At 40.4% G+C, this 20,975-nt stretch overlaps 1 protein-coding gene across 1 annotated transcript in view; it reads left to right on the top strand.

The window, feature by feature from the left end:
- ints11 (integrator complex subunit 11) overlaps nucleotides 1-20,975 on the top strand; it is a 36,989-nt gene that overhangs the window by 3,103 nt on the left and 12,911 nt on the right. The window contains exons 2-12 of the mRNA XM_063032817.1: nucleotides 388-465; nucleotides 553-650; nucleotides 2,715-2,788; nucleotides 3,961-4,189; nucleotides 6,129-6,227; nucleotides 7,077-7,111; nucleotides 13,261-13,399; nucleotides 16,315-16,379; nucleotides 18,227-18,416; nucleotides 20,175-20,258; nucleotides 20,369-20,458. Of these exons, the coding sequence (XP_062888887.1) occupies nucleotides 438-465; nucleotides 553-650; nucleotides 2,715-2,788; nucleotides 3,961-4,189; nucleotides 6,129-6,227; nucleotides 7,077-7,111; nucleotides 13,261-13,399; nucleotides 16,315-16,379; nucleotides 18,227-18,416; nucleotides 20,175-20,258; nucleotides 20,369-20,458 (1,131 nt within the window). The 5' untranslated portion in view covers nucleotides 388-437. The remainder of the gene's footprint in view (nucleotides 1-387; nucleotides 466-552; nucleotides 651-2,714; nucleotides 2,789-3,960; nucleotides 4,190-6,128; nucleotides 6,228-7,076; nucleotides 7,112-13,260; nucleotides 13,400-16,314; nucleotides 16,380-18,226; nucleotides 18,417-20,174; nucleotides 20,259-20,368; nucleotides 20,459-20,975) is intronic.

Below are 20,975 nucleotides of genomic sequence, written 5' to 3'. Positions count from 1 at the left end.
ATTTGACAGAATCAAAATAATTTTAAACAAAGACACACTGCGTCTGCAGAATCCCTTGTGTTTGTGAAAATAATTTTGTACTCTTATTAAATTATATTACTTCACCACTTGTTAAGTGCTGTGTTGCAGTTCATAGTTCTGTGGGCCAATTATGTATATACATTTTCATATGCTAAATATGGTTATTAAGTTGTTAAAATATTGAAAAGAAGGTTATAAGAGTGATATGGAGAAACTGTTCTTTCTCTAGTCCTCAGTATATTGACACATCTTCTCCTGTCCAAGTCTGCAAGGAGAGTCACAGCAGGGGAACCAACTGATAGCTCATGTTGTGTTTTGCTTTTATTGTGTTACTTGAACTTTACAATCTTGATTTACAAAATTTAGGATGAGTGGCTGACCTCACTTCGATCTGGCTGAGGGAAACCGGGAATAAAATGCCTGAAATAAAAGTCACGCCCCTGGGTAAGAAATCCCACAATAAGCCAAGTTATGCAATGGAATTCATGGTGCAGTAAGTTCATAAAAACAACTAGCTTTTTTATTTTTCAGGGGCTGGCCAAGATGTGGGCCGTAGCTGCATATTGGTCTCAATCGGTGGGAAAAATGTGATGCTGGATTGCGGAATGCACATGGGGTTTAATGATGATGTAAGTGAATGCAGTTACTGAAGTGGAAAGAAAATACAAGAAAGCTGTAATCGTCTTATACACCGTCTGGTACCTTAACGTGATGGACAGCGTAGAGTTCAAATGGTTTATCTTTCCTTTTGTTATTCTTCCCCAAGAATGAAATTCTTGGACCACTGCACCCCCAGTGGGAAGGTGGGAGGGCAGCGTTTCTAGGTTTAACGTTCCAAGGTACTGGAGACATTATAATTGAGCTGAGTGACCTCTGTGCGCACAAGCCTTTTAAAGCAGCTTGTCCGACTGTGGTGCTGGCAGTCGGGAGAGCACTATGCCTTTCTAACTGGGAGGGTGATCTGAGAAAGACTCTAGTTTTGTTCACTCGGTGGGAGAGGGAGAGTGCAAGAACGAATGAAATAGATCTGTGTGTGTGTGTTTTTTGCTTCTGGTGTGGAGTCTCACTCACTAAGGGAATGTAATGAAAATTCAAGTGTATGTAGAAGTGAACCTTCCGATGTGATATATTGATTGTGGCTGCTCTTCCGTTACTTTACACGGAGCAAGGATGTACGCTGAGAGCCTGATTCAGTTGCCGTGTACAACCAGTTTTACAATACAACAAAGGAAGGGAACTCTGGCTATATCAAAAACACAAGGAAATCTGCAGATGCTGGAAATCCAAAGCAGCGCACGTGCACACACACTCACACTCACACACTCCTGATGAAGGGCCTTGGCCCAAAACGTCGACTGTTTACTCTTTTTCATAGATCTTCCTGGCCTGCTGAGTTCCTCCAGCATATCCTGGGTACATTTTTCCTTTGCTATTGTGACTGATGAAACCAATTTCTTTAGCATTTGTTGATACATATCCTTCTGTGCATGCAGAATGGAGATTGGATTTTTATCAGTTCTAGCTCATTTGGGTCACTTCCTCTGACTTCATTTTGCAAGGAGAAAGTTATTGCCCAGGTATTAGCCAGTATATAGAATCCTACTGAGCGAGAAAATAATTGCCTTTGGGAATAAAAATTAATTTTAACGAGTTTTTTATTTTCAACATGAAGTTTTTATATAAAATGTGGATTTTGAGAGTCCTGTGTTGTTTCTGTATCACAAGATTCAAGGTAGTTCCATGCAGTCTTTTTAAATAAATGTTTCAGTTTTAGATTTTCCACTGCCCAAAATGCTAAGGGGATGTTTTCACATCCTTGGGTGCCTTGTTCCATTTGAAAGTCTGCAAGTGTGAACTTGGAATATTTGAAAACAGAGTACATCTTAGCCATGTCAGGTGGATGTAAGCTTCCAAGTATACTTACTAGGTAATAATGACTTCAAGGAAGTCAACCAAGGACATGTGAGGAACTTGATCATTCCCAGCTACTGCAGTGGCACAGATTTGGTGTTGAACAGGAATTAGCTTGATTTGTCTGGCCATTTCTGGCCTGGGATATCATTACTTGTTGTAGTGACTCCTTCCTGATCTGTCACTTAATTTGAGCACAATTGGTCACCTCCAGTGTCAAATTGGTGGAACGATCAGCTGGATTACATTTGTGTGTTTGTCTACCGGCTGTTTGGAATTGCACCATCAATTTGTGGGACGTGTCACTCAGGGACTTGGGCTGTAAAATATTTTTTGTGTAATTGTGTTCTTGCTATCTTGAATGTGCTGTGTGCCTGATGCTATGCTGTGTATGTTTTTCACCTTGGCCCCAGAGGAACGCTGTTTCATTCAGCTGTATTCAGGTATGGTTGAATGATAATTAAACTTGAATTTGAACTTGAGGGAAGACCAACAGTATTTCCCAACAATAATGTCATTAAAAGAGTAAGGAAAGAGCTCAGAAGGTTTTTAGAATATGAAATGCTTTTTCACAAGAGGTAATGCACTTTCTCAGAATTGTGGATGAACCCTCGAAGCAGAGGAAACAGAGAGTTTAGTGAGATTGCTAAAAAGCCGGACAGAGATCTGATGGGCTAAATGGCCTCATTCCCATCCCCAAACCTCACAAAATGTTTTCCTGATCTATCAGCTTCTGTGAACTACACCATGATTATTTGGTATTTTCACGTTTTTTTCTTCAGAGACGCTTTCCTGATTTCTCTTACATAACCCAGAATGGAAGACTCACAGAATTTCTGGACTGTGTCATTATCAGGTAACTTTTGGTCCCTTGAATTCAAATTTATTGGATTGTTGGAACCATTGTAGAGGTATGAAGGAGAAATAGTTTCTGACTATAGTCCTTTCCACTGCTTCATGTGCTAAGAATTCTACTGCTTTCTAGTTTTTTGTATTTCAGATATATAACAGTGGCAATATTTTGCTTAATGTGATAGCAGTCTGTTTCAGTTAAGGATTTTAGTCCCAGAAGATTTAATTTCAAAAATGTTAGCCTATTTTAGTATGTTGCAGCAGATTTTTAGTTCTATTCAAGTTCTGCTTCTTTTTAACAACCTCTAAGTTGTCCGCTATTTAGACCATACGGTTTGAACAAACTGTTGAATCCTTAAGAAAACCCGGAAATGTGGTTGATTGGCATTAAGAGCAAGCATTTTACTTGGTTGATTAGATATTATTTGACAAAATGCTCCATCATCACAGCTTTCAAAAATGCATTGTGACCTTGTTTGACCATGGTGAGAGGGACCCTCCCTGTCAGATGGTTCGTGCACTCCTGGGGTCTGAATCCCACCGCACGCTATTCTTGAAGTGGCTGCCGTGTGGATGAGGTGGTTCCCCCCCCCCCGCCATCTCCTTATGGTCTGTGTGTTTGCCAAGAAGTTCTGCAAAGGGACGTATTGGTCTTTGTGAAGATTCATCCCAAGCAGCTGAGTAGTTAATGACTGTGCCCTGTGGGCGGTTTCTGGGGATGTTTACTGCTGGAAGGTCATTACATGATGAAAGGCCTACTTTGGTCTGCCCAATGCAAGGCATTATCCAGAACCAAACACTGGCATCTAACGCATTCCAGTTTGCAGGGGTATTTGCTGAGAGACACACTGAACCTTCATGCAGTCACTGCAAAGGCTCTGGGCGGAATGTCTTTATAAAGCCCATCTATCACTGAATCCGAAAGAAAACCCAGAAACATAGTTGATTGGCATATAATAAAAATATTATTGACAAAATGTTTTTGATTGAATCAATGGTTACACTTACACTGTGTCAACAAGTTATAAGCAAATGTAATGTTATGCTCATAAAGTGAATGAAGATGATGCCATATCCCATTTTTACTACTGTATATAATGAATAAAGTGTATTTTTGAAAGGTTTCAAAATACCAATTGGTTACAATGCTCACCAAATGATCTTTGCCTTTTCCAGCCATTTTCACCTAGACCACTGTGGTGCCCTTCCTTACATGAGTGAGATGATTGGTTATGACGGCCCTATTTACATGACTCATCCCACAAAAGCCATTTGTCCAATTCTTTTAGAGGACTATAGGAAGATTACGGTTGATAAGAAAGGAGAGACCAACTTCTTTACTTCTCAGATGATAAAAGACTGCATGAAGAAAGTTGTAGCCATCAACCTCCATCAGACAGTCCAGGTAAGAAATGTATTGTTTCCTTTTGGTGTTGTCGGATCTGGTGATTTTTCAATCTGCGGGTTCTTTTAGGAGTCCAAGAATGAGGGAAAACTTGTTGCTTTATGATCATTTATTTGAAGTTTAAACAAAAGGAGCAGATACAGAGCATATGAAACTAAAGGAAAGAATCTCAGGAAAAGAGAAAGATAAAATGGCAATTTTTGCAGAAACTGACACTTTAATACTGAGATACAGCCACAATCCTGAGATAAGCAAAGGGCCAAGAGAAGGCAAACAGGTCGTAGCCTGTTTAACACTTAGCCAATGAAGCATGGAAAGGTGATAACCGTTATGTAACTGTTATACCACTCTGCCACCACTAGGTAGAGTCTAACACCACATATTGTGAAAAATCCCAGATAAAAATTATAATAAAACTACAAATTCATTCTTGCTAATAACTTATTAATTGAATTAATACCTTATTAAAAGCACAAAGATACAGCCAGTTACAAAAGTATTCACAGTAATGACAGATGCCATAAATCCGTAAGTAAAACAGAAAATGCTGTAAGTGCTCAGGAGGTCAGGCAGGATGAGAAATAGAGTCAACGTGATTCTTTGTCAGACAGAGAAAGAAGTGCAGAGAGGATGAGGGAGAGACAGACAGGTCAGAATAGGATGGAGAATTAATGGAAATCTCAGGGACACCTCTGTGGACATACTGCAGGTGTTCCACATAGTGACTACCCAATCTGTATTCGGTTTCTGCAGAGTAGAGCAGGCCATATTGTGAACATTGACTGCAGTATGCTAAAGATCAGATATATCCTCTTCACACTATCAGCATTTTGAAGGGATTGACTGTTCACTTTGTGACTTCCTGTTCCAATGTTACACCACTTTTCTATTTAGCCGCAGAAAATGTAACCCTTTCCCTCCGCGATCCAAATAGGCTTTCCAGATGGGGCAACAATGTTCTTGTACTCGTTCCATTTTAGTACAGCATTTGGTGTTCACAATGTACTTTGAGGAAACAAATTTGAAGAGCACAAGCGTCAAGTCTGCATGGCAGGCCTTGAGCTTCCCATTGCCCACCTCTTCAGTTCCCTTTCTCATTCCCCTTCTGACCTGTCCATCTGAGATTTGAGGCCCAGTGTAACCTTGAAGATCAGCATCTCATCTTCCGTCTGGCACATTGCAGAGTCCCATATTAAAAACTGAACTCCACAACTGAAGACAGCTTGCCGTCTTTGTCTGTTCAGTACTGACTGATCTATCTATGATATTGACTCTGTTTTTCTCTCTTCCAATACCACAGACTGAACTGCTGGGCTTGTCTTACAGCTCTGACTTGTATATTCATCTATTTATGTTCCCACTTTTGTACGATCCTCAGTTCACTGTTTCTCTGTTCCTGTGTTTGTGTTTTCTCTTTTGCCAACTGTCCTCATGAACCTATTGACTGGATGTCCTTGTATACACATTATGCACTTTATCAGAGATATTCCCTTTGTTCTTTCCGTACCTTCCCAACCCACTCTGCAATTTAAAACCAATTTGTTTTTTCCTATTCCCACTTCTGACAAAAGGGTCTTTGACCTGAAACATTAACTCTGCTTCTTGCACCAGGGAATGCTGGCTGACCTGCTGAGTATTTCTATCATTTAAAATTTTTATTATTGTTTATAATCATTTGCATTCTAGGGGAATGGATTCTCAGGATACATGGTTAATACACTGGTGTCCAGGCTTGCACTGTTTCAGTTCGGCCTTTATGGAGATTTTGTTCTGTTATAAGTAATATTTTTTTTAAAAATCAATTCTACTGCCCCTTCAACCTGAGGTGAATGATTCACATATCCCTGTTCTCTACCCAGTTCCAATAAAACAGTACTGCTGATTTGTCTGAAGTGTCTCAGTTCAAAGGTACATGATTTATATTTTTGGAATGATCCAGGTTGACGATGAACTTGAAATAAAAGCATATTACGCTGGCCACGTGCTGGGTGCAGCCATGGTTCACATCCGGGTGGGCTCAGAGTCTGTGGTGTATACTGTAAGTATGATTAAACCTCAGCAACTACACTATCCATGCATAACTAAAACGGAATACTGGGAGAAGTTGGTTCAAGGATCAGAGCTAATTAGTATGTCATTTGACTTTTATTACCACATTATTTTGAATCCCAAATACGTTATTACAATGTTTCTTATTACATTGAACAACTGATTTAACATAGTGAGATTTGTATCGTAGTTTACCAAGGATATTCACTTGCTGCAGTATTAACTATACTGAATGATCAGATTGCTGCCATTTCTGACCTGTCTGCTTTTGCAACTTGATTGAAGAACGGAAAGGCTATGATGAATAGCCATCGTTTATGCGCTAGTTTACATTGTGAGTTCTGTAGGATATTGAGCCCTAACTATAACACAACTAAATTCAATGATATCTTCATTCATCCATTAGTTGCTGACGTAACAATTGGGAAGGGCTGGTGATAATTGGGAAACAGGTTGCAGGGGCCCCAGGGAATGCTGGAACACACACAAAATGCTGGAGGAACTCAGTGGGCCAGGCAGCATTTGTGGAAAAGAACCCTGAAGAAGGGTCTCAGCCCGAAGCGGTGACTGTTTACTCTTTTCCATAGATGCTACCTGGCCTGCAGAGTTCCTCCAGCATTTTGTGCGTGGTGTATTTTGTCTTGTTTAGGACATGCTGGATTTGTTTTTCTCAGCTTCTGATTCTTGTCTGAATGGGGTTTCAATTCACTTAAATGAGAAGTGCTCTAGGAACAATAGTCCCTAAGAAACTTCGACAATAAAATATAATGTCTTTTTTTTAAAGTTGGCTCGTAATTTTAGTTCTCTTTGGTATTTATTTGGTTTTAAATATCCACAGGGTGACTACAACATGACACCAGATCGACATCTAGGGTAAGAATGTACACTGCGTCTTTTTTTATGCTACTACAGTGCCTGTAAAAAGTATTCACCAACCCTGGAAATTATCATGTCTTATTGTTTTACAACATTGAATCATAGTGTATTTAATTTGGCTTTTTTGACACTGATAACAGAAAAAGACTCTTTCATGTCAAAGTAAAAACATATCTCTACAAAGTGTTCTAAATTAATTACAAATATAACACATAAAATAATTGATTGCATAAGTATTCACGCCCTTTAATATGACACACCAAATCACTCGTGCACCCAGTTGGTTTTAGAAGTCACATAACCAGTTAAATGGCAATCACCTGTGTGCAGTCAAGGTGTTTCAATTGACAGTAGTGAAAATACACCCACATCAGGAAGGTCCAGCTGTTGGTATCAGTATCCTGGCAAAAACTACACCATGACGACAAAGGAAAACTCCAAGCAACTCCGCAAAAAGGTTATTGAAAAGCACAAGTCAGGAGATGGATACAAGAAAATATCCAAGGCACTGTATATTGCTTGGAGTACAGTTAAGTCCATCATCAACAAATGGAAAGAATATAGCACAGCTGTAAATCTGCCTAGAGTAGGCCGTCCTCAAAAAATGAGTGACCATGAAAGAAGGGCATTAGTGAGGGAGGCCAGCAAGAAACCTGTGACAGCTCTGGATGAGTTACAAGCTTCAGTGGCTGAGATGGGAGAGACTGTGTATACAACAACTGTTGCCTGAGTGCTTACCAGTCGCAGCTTTATGGGAGAGTGGCAAAGAGAAAGTCTCTGTTGGAAAAAAAACTCACATGAAATCTCGGTTAGAGTTTGCCAGAGGCATGTGGGAGACTGAAGTCAACTGGAAGAAGGTTCTATGGTCTGATGAAACCAAAATTGAGCATTTTCGCTGTCAGGCTAAAGGCTATGTTTGGCGTAAGCCAAACACCACACATCATCAAAAACACACCATCCCTTCTGTGAAGCATGGTGATGGCTGCATCATGCTGTGGGGATGCTTCACTGCAGCAGGCCCTGGAAGGCTTGTGAAGGGAGAGGGTGAAATGAATGCTGGGAAATCCTGGAGGAAAAACTGATGCAGGAGAACTGCAACTTAGAAGAAGATTTGTTTTCCAGCAAGACAGTGACCCCAAGCATAAAGCCAAAGCTACACAAGATTGGCTTAAAAACAACAAAGTTAATGTCCTGGAGTGGCCAAGTCAGAGTCCAGACCTCAATCCAATTTAGAACTTGTAACTGGATTTGAAAAGGGCTGTTCACTCACGATCCCCACGCAATCTGATAGAACTTGGGCAGTTTTGTAAAGAAGAATGGGGAAAAATTCCAGTGTCCAGATGTGCAAAGCAGATAGAGACCTATCCACAAAGACTGAAGGCTGTAATTGCTGCCAAAGGTGCGTCTGCTAAATACTGACGAAGGGGGTGAGTAATGATGCAATCAATTATTTTGTGTTTAATAATTGTAATAAATTTAGACCAATTTTTCTAAATTTGTTTTCACTTTGACATGAAAGAGTTTTTTTCTGTTGATCAGTGTCAAAAAAGCCAAATTAAATCCACTTTGATTCAATGTTGTAAGACAACAAAAGAAAACTTCAGGGGACGGGGAGGGTGAAAACTTTTTATAGGCACTGTAAACTTATCTGTTTCAATTGTAATTTCCCAGTAAATGCTTATACCTCTTCCAAAAATGTTGCCTCTTGTTGAAGTTAGGTATTGGTTAAAACAGAGTTGTAGTTCTGTTATACTTCTCCGATGTTCTTGAATTTATTCAGAGTAATGATTGTCACCTCTGAAGCTGTTAGATTGTACCACACTAATTTGATTTTTGATGTAGATTTGGATGTTGGTTTTCCCTCATCATTTTCCGTTCATGTTGCTGCACGTCATCAACGCAGGGGGATGAGTCTCAGAATTGGGTTTAATGTCACCAGTGTGTGTTGTGAAATCATTGCCTTTGTGGCAGCAGTCCAATGCAATACATGATAATAGAGAAAAAAATGTGAACTACATTGTGTGTGTGTGTGTGTGTGTGTCTTTGTGTCTGTCTGTATATATACGTATATGTGTGTTTATATGTAGTGTAAAAATAAGGAAGTAGGTGGTGAGATAGTGTTCATTTAGATATCGGATAGCAGAGGTGAAGAAGCTGTTCCTGAATTGCTGAGTGTGTGCCTTCAGGCTCCTGTGCCTCCTTTCTGATGGTAGCGATGAGAAGAGGGCATGTCCTGGGTGAGGCATTGCTTTTGGAGGCATTGCTCCTTGAAGATGTCCTAGATACTACGGAGGCTAGTGCCTATGAAGGAGCTAAGCTTACAACTCTCTGCAGCTTATTTTGATCCTGTATAGTAGCCCCCCCACCCCCCCACCAGATGGTGATGCAGCCTATGAGAATGCTCTCCATGGTACACAATGTAGAAATTTGTTTGCGTCTTTGGTGACATACGAATCCTGCTCCCTATTGAAATATAGCCACTGTTGTGCCTTCTCTGTAACTGCATTGATGTGATGGGCCCAGGATAAGTCCTCAGAGATACTGATGCCCAGGAACTTGAAATTGCTCACTCTTTCCACTTCTGATCTCTGTATGAAGACTGTATCAACTATTATGATATTCTGTGTTTTTAAATTCTGCCATATTGAGACCTGTCGGGTACTTGCTGCGTCTGACCCTGCATAAAGACAACAGAATGTTGCATTTCTATAACAATTGCTTTCTTTTCATCCCCAATGCTGTTCTTGATATGTTCCTGACATTGTAAGCTGTGGCTTACTGAAAATGCTGCAATGTTCAATGATTTATTCCAGTCTCCTATGTGCTGCTTTCATCTTGTTTGTTGTGGTTTATATCTGTCTTTCAGCATTGTTAAGATTGATAGAACATTTTTGGTGTAAATATAGTGCAGCATGAACAGTGTAAATTCTGATTTCCTGTGGAGGTCAGGCTGCTTCAGTACCAATTTGTTAAATATTAGTAATACCACCAATAACCAAAGGGTGTCTCACCAGCACATTTATTAACAAGAATGGCTACATTTGGTACATGGTTCCAAAGCATATTTTAATAATCTTCTATTGCATTGGCAGTAGCTAAGAAGACTATAGCAGTTACTTGGAAATCTGATTCATATTTAAGTATGGATCGTTGGAATAATGAAATGGCTGGTTCTATTCCACTTGAAAAAAAATTACTTATAATTTAAGAGATAATTATGTAACATTCTTGAATATTTGGCGCCCTTATTTACAAAAGATAGGATGTCATATTTAAATGCTCCGACAAAGAATTTGGTTACTTGGGGAAAGTAACGAATAATTATACCAAATTTATTTTGAATCCCATGGAGCATGTGGAAACCTTCCAATACCCAGGCGGCTCTTTTTTTTTTCTCTTTTTTTCTTTTAGGTAGGACTATATATATGGGGGAGGGAGGGTTAAGGGGAGGGGGGGGTGGGTAGATTTTATCTTTTCATGTATTCTTTTTGAAAATTTAATAAAAATTATATAAAAAAAAATAAAAATAATCTTCTATTGGCAGCATATCCAAATCTGACAGCGTTTTTGATTACCGATGCTGCCAGAGGACTCTTAAGTCAGAATCAGAATCAGGTTTATTATCACCAGCATGTGTCGTGAAATTTGTTAATTTGGCAGCAGCAGTTCAATGCAATACATAATATAGAAAGAAATCAATCAATCAGTTACAGTATATGTATATTAGAGATCATGCAAAAAAATATATATATTGAAAAAGTGAGGTAGTGTTCACAGGTTCAATGTCCATTTTGGAATCGGATGGCAGAGGGGAAGAAGCTGTTCCTAAATCGCTGAGTATGTGACTCCAGGCTTCTGTACCTCCTACTTGATGGTAACAATGTGAAAAGGGCATGCCTTGGGTGCTGGGAGTCCTTAATAATGGATGTTGCCTTTCTGAGACACTGCTCCCTGAAGATCTCCTGGGTACTTTGTAGGTTAGTACCCAAGATGGAGCTTCTTTCGGTCCTGTGCAGTAGCCACCCCCCCACCCCCATACCAGACAGTGATGCAGCCTGTCAGAATGCTCTCCACAGTACAACTATAGAAGTTTTTGAGTGTTTTTGTTGACATACCAAATCTCTTCAAACTCCTAATGAAGTACAGTCGCTGTCTTGCCTTCTTTATAGCTCCATCGATATGTTGGGACCAGGTTAGATCCTCAGAGATCTTGACAGCCAGGAACTTGAAGCTGCTCACTCTCTCCACTTCTGATCCCTCTATGAGGATTGGTATGTGTTCCTTAGTCTTGCCCTTCCTGAAGCCCACAATCAGCTCTTTTGTCTTACTGACATTGAGTGCCAGGTTGTTGCTGTGACACCACTCCACTAGTTGGCATATCTCACTCCTGTACACCCTCTCGTCACCACCTGAGATTCTACCAACAATGGTTGTATCGTCAGCAAATTTATAGATGGTAATTGAGCTGTGCCTAGCCACACAGTCTTGGGTATATAGAGAGTAGAGCAGTGGGCTAAGTATACACCCCTGAGGTGTACCAGTGTTGATTGTTCCATCCTACCAAAGGCATAGTGCCACCAGCATTAAATGTAAAAAAAAGCATACCTCTGACTCAGCCAGCTTTTCTTACAGGTCATGGAGAAATAGGACTTTCTCCACTCAATGGTCAGCAATTAAAGTTAAAATGGCAGGTACCTAAATCTATAGATGCACTGGTGTTGGGTAATGCTGCCTTCAACCTTGGTGTGATAGATTTTTGTTCAGTGCAGTTGAGTAGTAAAAAAAACTGAACATCATGACATCAGGGAGATTAGTTATAAATATAGATTTTGACATTTATCTGCTAGCTTTCTATTTTTCGTATAGGGCAGCTCAGAATCTGGTTTAATTTCACTGGCATATGTTGTGAAATTTGTAATCTTTGCAGCATCAGTACAATGCAGTACATAATGAAAAAAATCTGAATTACTGTAAATGTATACCATAGTTAAATTAGATAAGTCGTGCAAAAATAGAAATTAAAAAGTAGTGAGGTAGTGTTCATGGGTTCAATGTCCATTCAGAAGTCAGATAGTAGTTCCTGAATCACTGAGTGTGTTCCTTCAAGCTTCTGTACATCCTTCCTGATGGTAGCAATGAGTTGGTGGTGGGGGTCCTTAATGATCCACACTGCCTTTTGAGGCACTGGTCCTTGAAGATGTCCTGCTTACTACGGAGGCTAGTGCCCATGATGGAGCTGACTAAGTTTATAATTCTCTGCTGCTTATTTTGATCCTGAGCAGTAGGTCCCCCTCCCCTCCCCACCAGACAGTGATGCAGCCAGTTAGAATACTCTCCATAGTACATCTGTAGAACACAGACCACTTAAGCTCGTTATTTTTCCCCTTGCTGCACTTGTCTTTTTTATTGTTGCTTTTGGTTTGGATGTGTGATTCATTTGGTTGGAACACCATTGACCAAAGAAATGGGTCTTTTCAAACCAGGTTTCATAATTTGCAGATAGTTGAAAAGGAGGAATGGATAAAGAATGCCAGGTGTTGCAAGACCATTGTTCTGCAATGGCATAACGTCTTGTGCCATTCTCATGAGCATCAGAACAGCCATCTATGGACATCATTGAGAATGGTGCCCAAGCCTAAGAAATGTGTACAATTTTTCGATATGTGGGATGTGATTATTGTTTTTTCCTAGCATAGCCATGCTGCCAGCCAGAGAGTTGGTGCTGTTTCTTATCCTACTATGAGTTTCATTTCTAATGAAATAATGAAGGCTTTTCTGTTAAATCCAAAGGCTTTAATTACCGCTCTGCCATCAAAATAAAAACAGCACACATGCTATTCTGCAGAAAAAAAATCTGATACTTCAGAGCTACATGTTAGTGTAAATTAATTATAGTTTAAGAGCCTTTCGGGTTTGATTGGAAAGATGGAATTGTAGAGCTTCATTAATAAGCATGGAAGTGGAAACAATTGGCTGATATTTTTCAAAGAGCTGACAAATTTGCAATGGGCAGATTCTCTCCTTCTGATTAAATGCTAGACTGTGCAGAGTTGATGGGCTGTTTGAGATACTTCTATCTTCCAACACTCAGTTATTCTGCGATTAATATTTGATTTCTCAAATCCTTGACTTTTTGTATGTCTTAGAGCTGCTTGGATTGACAAATGTCGCCCTGACTTATTAATCTCAGAATCTACATACGCCACGACCATCCGAGACTCAAAGCGGTGCCGAGAAAGAGATTTTCTGAAGAAAGTGCATGATGCGATAGAGAGGGGTGGAAAGGTACGGCTTAAATATTGTACTCTCTGTAGAAATATATATTAACCATAGAAACTACAGCACAGAAACAGGCCTTTTGGCCCTTCTTGGCTGTGCTGAACCATTTTCTGCCTAGTCTTCTCTGGTTATAACTTTTTCTTTACTAATTATCCATGCAGGCTTGGTGATGGCACAGTAGATTAGGACAGTGAGCATCTGAGTGTTACTGTGCTCTCTGAGCTTTATTCTCATCACACCTGATCTGGTGCTTTTGTATGAAATGTATGGCATAACAATGTATAGCGGGGATGGTATCAACTCATCTGAATGTCAACACTTTGACATTCACTGCTTGAAGTACCAGGTAAGAAGGTGAGCTTCTCGATGTTAAGAGGTGTCCATGGACTCGGGGTGGATATTAGGACAGATGGAGAAAGAGAAAAGAAGAAACAAAAATAGTCTTGGTTTATAGCTAGTCTCCCATGGATAACCAAGACATTGTGAAGTGTTCTGACGAAATAACGTTAGACGATGGATAAGGAGAGGGGTATCAAAACAAGGGTATGCCAATGCAGTGCATTTCTTATCTGACACCTTTACACTGCCTACCTCCGTCTTTGAACTGGAATTGCAAATGTAGATTCAGCATGCGTTGATTTATGGTCTCCTGTCCGTTGTGCTGCACACATTTATGCTACCTGTGTGCTATTCATAATGACAAATGAGCAGGAGTACATTTGGATTCTGTGCTTGCTTGATTCCTCGGCAAAGAACAAGTCCACGCTTGCATGCCGCAAGATTTAGACATGCAATTTTAAGTGACAAGTAACATGCACATCGTGAAAGTGCCAAGCAGTGATGATTTTCAGCAAGAGACATAAGACCATAAATCATGGCTCATCCTTTTTTCCCCTCCCATCATGCCCCAGCTTCTGACATTATTCCTGCCCTCATCTCCTTGTCACTTCCCCCAGACCCCACACCAGCCTAGGTCCACCTATCACCTGCTTGTTCATGCTCCAACCCTTCCCTCCACATTTTTATACCGGCTACCTCACATCCAGATGAACCAGAAATGTTGACTATCCACATCACTCCATAGGTGGGGGCCAGACCCACTGAGTTCCCCCAGTGCCTTTAGTATTATTATATTAGTTCATTTGTTCATGAGAATCAGAAAAGTAGTGGAATTCTGTGTGAGTAACCAGAACTGTAATGAAAAATAACACACTAACCACCTATCCTTGACATTCCCCAACATCAATATTCTCGGGGAAGAAAGGTGAGTCCATTAGCAAGAAATTCAGCAGGATCAGCTACGTAAATCTCATGACTCCAAGAACTGATTTAGGTATTTTGCAGTCAGTGACTCTCCAAAGCTTTCCTCCATTGACAATGCACAAGTCAGGCGGTTGATAAAGTATTCTTCAATTGTCTAGATGAGAACAGCCCAAAAAGTTCTCAAGAAACTTGAACATTATCTAGGACAAAGCAGTCTATTTGAACTGTGCTCAGTCCACCACCTTGAACATTCATTTTCTATAGCACCAGAACACAGCGGTGGCAGTATCTATCATATTAAAAATCCACTACCTAGGTTACATTGACTTTACCTCCCAAACTCAGTCTCTTCAACCTAGAACCGACAGTAGCATGAGAGTGTTGTTCTTTTTGATGGGTTCCCAGAGCTCCTGTGGTACTGGTCCCAGATTCCTAAAGCTGGGATGCCTGGAGTTCTGCACTGGTTTCCAGCAAAGGTAAATTTTGCCGTTGGCATTGATGTTCTTGGCTTCCCAAAAGTAGGTTGCAAGTGGTGTTGCTCCTGTCACATTGGTTTGTGCAGAGAACCATTTTTAGTTTGCCAAATTGGTTCCATTTTCTTTTCCTTCTCCTTCTACCTTGTGCCTTAATTTTTCTACGAGCCTCTTTGAGGACTCCAGGTATCTCTTTCTGCTTGGAATATTGCACTCTGTAGAACTGTGAACTATTCTTTTCCTCTAGAGTGATCCAGCCAAACCCTGCATCTTGATTGCTCTGGAGGTCATCTGCAGCCCCTGAACTGAGTTGGTAACATTGTTGGAGCATTTGGTAACACTACCATACCAACCAGTTGCTCTCTATTTTCTTCTTTTTCTCCTTCCCAACTTGGTTCCCCTCATGTGGGGTGACTTGTGGTATAAGTTTTGATTTCACTGAAGCTCACTGCCTGTCAGTTTCCCCTTGTTTCACTGTCTGGATATAGCTGCACTTATGGTTTGGATGGGTCTTGCAGGGGGCAGGACATCTTCGATAACAATCTTTCCATGTTAATGTGGTTGGTTCAGGTCTTTTCCTCTGTTAAAAACTTTTATTTGTGTCTGTATACATCACCTAGATATAGAAATCAAAAATGAAGTTATTTCACAGTTGATTATTCAGAAGCTAAAGCCCAGTAAAATAATTTTGATTTTGTCAGGTAAACATTTTTATTCAGGGTTATGTTGTTGATTTTCAGATGTACTTTTTTGAGTGGTTTGGTAGGAGCAGAATATTCAGCTTCACTTCCTAGCCTGCGTTAGGTAAACCAAACCTAAGAGTGTTGTCTTAGAGGATAGAATGACTGTGATCAGCCTTGCTATCTTACTTCCAGAACCTTGTGTGTTCAGTCTACTGGTGCAAAGTTTCAGTCAAGGTATAGGCTCCATCAATACATAACCCCTTTCCAAGAAAGATCAGCAACAGGATTTTCCTTCCTCACTGTTCCCCTCTCATACCATGGTTGTTTGGTGAAAGACTTTCAGCATAAATCAGAGGAAACTGGGATCCAATGGTCTGTCCCTGCTACCTCCCTCAGTCTGTACTGAGTAGACAGGCAGTAACGACCTGTGAGTAAACTGTGAATTGCAATAATGTTTCTGAAATGGTTTGTTCAGTATTTTGATGAACTTTCATGTTCATAGGTGCTGATTCCAGTCTTTGCCCTTGGACGAGCCCAGGAACTTTGCATCCTGCTGGAGACCTTCTGGTAAATTTCAGCTTTTCTAAAATAATTAGCACAGTTTAAAAAAAATTGGAAAATTTAGGACAGCTTCTGATTTCCAAGTTTACAAAAAATCTGAAGTCCAATTGTATTTGCTTCGGATTCCTGTTTCAGTCCCTGTTCATTACAATCTCTGTGCTGATCGCTTTTTAAAACAAATTATGAGGCTTTTCAGTTTTATCTTGAGTCAAACAGGAGTAGGTCTTTTAGGACTTCAATGTGGAATTTCTTTATTCAGAGGGTGGTGAATCTCCGCAAGGGCTGTAGAAGCTCAGTCAGTGATTGCGTTCAAAAGTGACAGGTTTTGGAATATTAGATGTGTCTGATAGTAAGTCAGGAAGACGGTAGATGATCAGGTGTGATCATAGTGGTTAGCATGATGCAACTACAGCTTGGGGCATTCTGGAGTTTGGAGTTCAATTCCGGTGCTGTTCTGTAAGGAGTCTCTGTATGTCCTTCCTGTGGAATGTGTGGGTTTCCCACAGTCCAAAGACATACTGGGTAGGTTAATTGGTCATTGTAAATTGTCCTGTAGTTTGCTTGGGGTTGCTAGGGCAGTGTGGATTGAAGGGCTGGAAGGGCCTTCTCCATGCAGTATCACCAAGTAAATAAATATTCTTCGTAGTTTAGGAAAATGAGCGGTAATCTTATTGAAAGATAAGGTCTTTAGGGAGCATGACAGGATAATTGTGGAGATGTTTCCACTAGTGGGAGAATCTTGATCAAGGGGACATTGTTACAAGGGGGGGGGTGTCATTTAAAGCTGAAATGCATAGTGTCGTCACTCTCTGGAATTCCCTACCTCAGAGGGTTGAGGAGAGTAGATCACGGGGATATTTAAGGGTGAAGTAGATGCGTTTTTGAAAGATCAGGGTATTTAGAGCCATAGGGAAATGCCACAAAAGAGGAGCTGAGGCTAAGGGGCAAATGTCAGAATCAGAAGGTGGAGGGGAAGGGTTGGCGACCTGGTTGGCAGGTGAAGATGAGACAAGGTGGGGGAGGGTGGATGACAGATGGAAGAGGTAAAGGGCTGAAGAAGAAGGAATCTAATAGGAGAGGACAATGGAAGGAGGGAAGGAACCAGAGGAAGGTGGTGGGCTGAATATGAGGGCAAGGGAGGGAAAGGGAAGGGTGAGAGGGTAACCAGAATGGGGTAGGAAAAAGAGAGAAGGGTAGGGGAGAAAGCAGGGTGTTTGTTGTTCTTCCAGCCTGGGTTTGGCCTTTTTGTGGCATTAGAGGAGGCCATGGACAGATAAGTTGTTATGGGAATGAGACGTGAAATTGAAAGAGGTGGCCGCAGGGAGAGTCTGGCGGTTGTGGCAGACAGCAAAGATGTTTGATGAAGCAGTCCCCAACCTGCATTGAATCTCACCAAATTAGAGGAGGATGCACCGGGCGTTACTGGAGTGCTTTTGAGAGGTAGCCTTATTACACAGGACATTGGAAGACTTTGTCTATTTATCTTTGAACAACTTTGAGAATCCTGCTAAGTGAGAAGCTAGTACGAAGTAACATTCCATCTGAAATCTGGCGCCTCTGTTAGTGAAGAAGTCCCTTAAACTGACTGACATTTAAACAGATACAGAGGTGAAAGTTATAATGGCAAAACGGTTCAGATTTTGAGATGAATTGAAAAGAAACTTCCAGCAGTACTACCTACACTCTGATGCAGAATGTACAGAAAAGATAATTTAGTTCATTACACTCATTTCTTTTACAAACCACATATAATTCACATATTATGAATTCCACCAAAGGCCTGCAGAAGGGAAATCTCCATGGTTAAATTATCCATGACAATATTGACAAGTCACTGTTGTTTCTGCACACAGGGAGAGAATGAACTTGAAGGCACCAATCTATTTCTCGACTGGACTGACAGAAAAAGCCAACCATTATTATAAATTATTCATTACGTGGACCAATCAAAAAATTAGGAAGACCTTCGTGCAGAGAAACATGTTTGAGTTCAAACACATCAAGGCATTTGATAGGGCGTATGCTGACAACCCTGGACCAATGGTATGTCTCTGCCAAGAAACAAGAGTTGAAAAGATATTGTCTTTATTTCCTATTTTTTTTCCACGAGAGCTAATTTTATTAGGTATGTCAAATTTTTGAGAAGTTATTTGTGAATTCTGTAAGTGCAAATTTCTGTTATTTGAACAGTGCCGACATGGGATTCCTTGTACTGCAAAATTCTGTGATTCATTAGCTGTATCAAAATTATTTTAGCAAAACTATATGTATCCAACCACCTACAAGAGAAAATCTGCAGATGCTAGAAATGCAAGCAACACACACAAAATGCTGGAGGAACACAGCATGCCAGACAGCATCTATAGAAAAAGAGTATAGTTGAAGTTTCGGGCCAAGACCCTTCATGAGGATTGGAGAAAAAAAGGTGAGGATTCAGAGTAAAAAGGTGAGGGGAGGGTCAAAAGAAACACAAGGTGATAGGTGAAAGAGATACAGGGCTGGAGAAGGGAGATTTTGATAGGAGAGGTCAGAAGGCCATGGAAGGAAGTGAAGGGGGAGGGAGCACCATAGGGAGGTATCCAACCACTTCTTATTTTTCTTCATATAAAGTCAGTGACTTCATAATTGTAGTTTGTTGAGTATTGGCAGTGGACTAGAATGAGCACTTTGTATGTGAATGCTGTCAGATTGTTCTGCCATAAAAAGGGATAGTTATCATATCTGTCTAGTACATGCCTAGAAACCATATATTGTTTCCTAGTAGGGGTCACTGAAAAAATTACATCTGTGGGAACACTGTTCGTGGTTGTTTTCTTGTTTATCTGCCTAATGACGCTGAAACTAACTGGCGACCCAGTTTTCACCGTAATGAGATTAGCTAGTATGCAATGGGTCGGAAATAAATTGCTCACTACACTGAGTAAGTAAGGGAGTGAATACTTGTGGATTATAAGCAAGAATTTTTAGCATGTGCTTTTGAAAAGAAAACTAGCAGTTTCCATATGTGCAAAATCTTCAAGTCCATTTCTTCCTTAATTAGAATAATTTTGATTATTCTGATTCAGATATTTTAATCAAATGTTTGTGTTAAAACACAGGGAAATGTGTCTTTTGTATTAACAACACAGCTAAGGATTGCTGGGCAGTCTGCAAGTGTTGCCACACATTCTGGCACTAAAATAGCTTATCGCAAATAAAGTCTATAAATACTGGAAATCCAAAGCAACATACAACACACACACACACACACACACACACACACACACAATGCTGGAGGAACTCAGCAGGTTAGGCAGCATCAATGGGAAACAATAAACAGTTGACATTTCAGGCCAAGACCCTTCTTCAGGACTGAGGGAAGATGCCAGAATAAAAAGGTGGGGAGGCAGTGGGGGAGCCATCTGGAAGGTGATAGGTGAAGCCAGGTGGGTGGGAAGGGTCAAGGACAGGAGAAGAAAGAATGTGATTGGAGAGGAGAGTGGACCATAGGAGAAAGGAAACAGCTTGCCCACAATGCTTGGCAGAACAACACAGAACACAACAAGCAAAAAATTACAACAGAACCAACTCCTTCCTCCCACTCACCCACACACAGTAATTTCTCGAATTACCCTTTGAATATTTATTTTGAATTACTTTCTTGTACTTTGGCAGCTTCTAACATTTTGAATTCTCAAGCAGTTAACCACTTACATAATTTTGCTCTCGCATTGGGATTTGAATTTGTAAAAAAAAATGTTGAAAGTTTTGTGTATAATACATGCCAGAGTAGTTCCAATAAGGATTGTTTTTTTTTTCCAGGTTGTGTTTGCCACACCAGGCATGCTTCACGCTGGGCAGTCCCTGCAGATTTTCAGGAAGTGGGCAGGCAATGACAAAAACATGGTTAGAAATCAAGATCTACTTACACCAAGGATTCAGTACAAATCCTTTCCTTTCAATAAATTCTTCATAATATTTTGTCTGGATTATTAACTGTGTCCTTGTTGTCTCAGGTTATTATGCCAGGATATTGTGTGCAAGGAACAGTGGGACATAAAATTCTTAGTGGACAACGGAAACTTGAAATGGAGGGGAGACAAACTGTAAGCACTGTTTTGCATTCATTAAAGAACTGAGGTTTTTGGCCTTTAGGAAATACTGTTCCCAAGGCAAAAGACTTCATCAAATTGATTCATCGAGTGACACTTGAGAATTAGATACTTCAAATGAAACTGAGATGAATGACTAGTTCATTTAGTTTTGTTTTGGCAGTATTAGTTAAGAAAGGAATTTATGGGAACATCTGATGATCTTCCTGAACTACTTCAGGAAATCTAATTGGATCATTAACATCCTCCAGATGTGGAAGGAGTTGTGTGTAAATGTCTTGTTTGCTGGATGACAGTGCAGCAGTGGTCAGCCCCTCTGTCATTTAACCCCAGAATCCTTCATTATTCTGATATTTCAGTCAATTAGCCCTGGCGATGATTCCACTTTAGAGATTTAGGGATTTCTGGGATGCTTCACTCAACCCCTCCTCCTTCTGTACAATGATCCAAGCTTCATTGTCTCTTTTCATAGCTTCAATATCTAAACTCTGACTTGACAGTCTGCTTGGTA

This window comes from Mobula hypostoma, chromosome 25, assembly GCF_963921235.1.
Source record: "Mobula hypostoma chromosome 25, sMobHyp1.1, whole genome shotgun sequence".
NCBI lineage: Eukaryota > Metazoa > Chordata > Chondrichthyes > Myliobatiformes > Myliobatidae > Mobula > Mobula hypostoma.
This window is presented reverse-complemented; position numbering and strand designations above follow the sequence as displayed.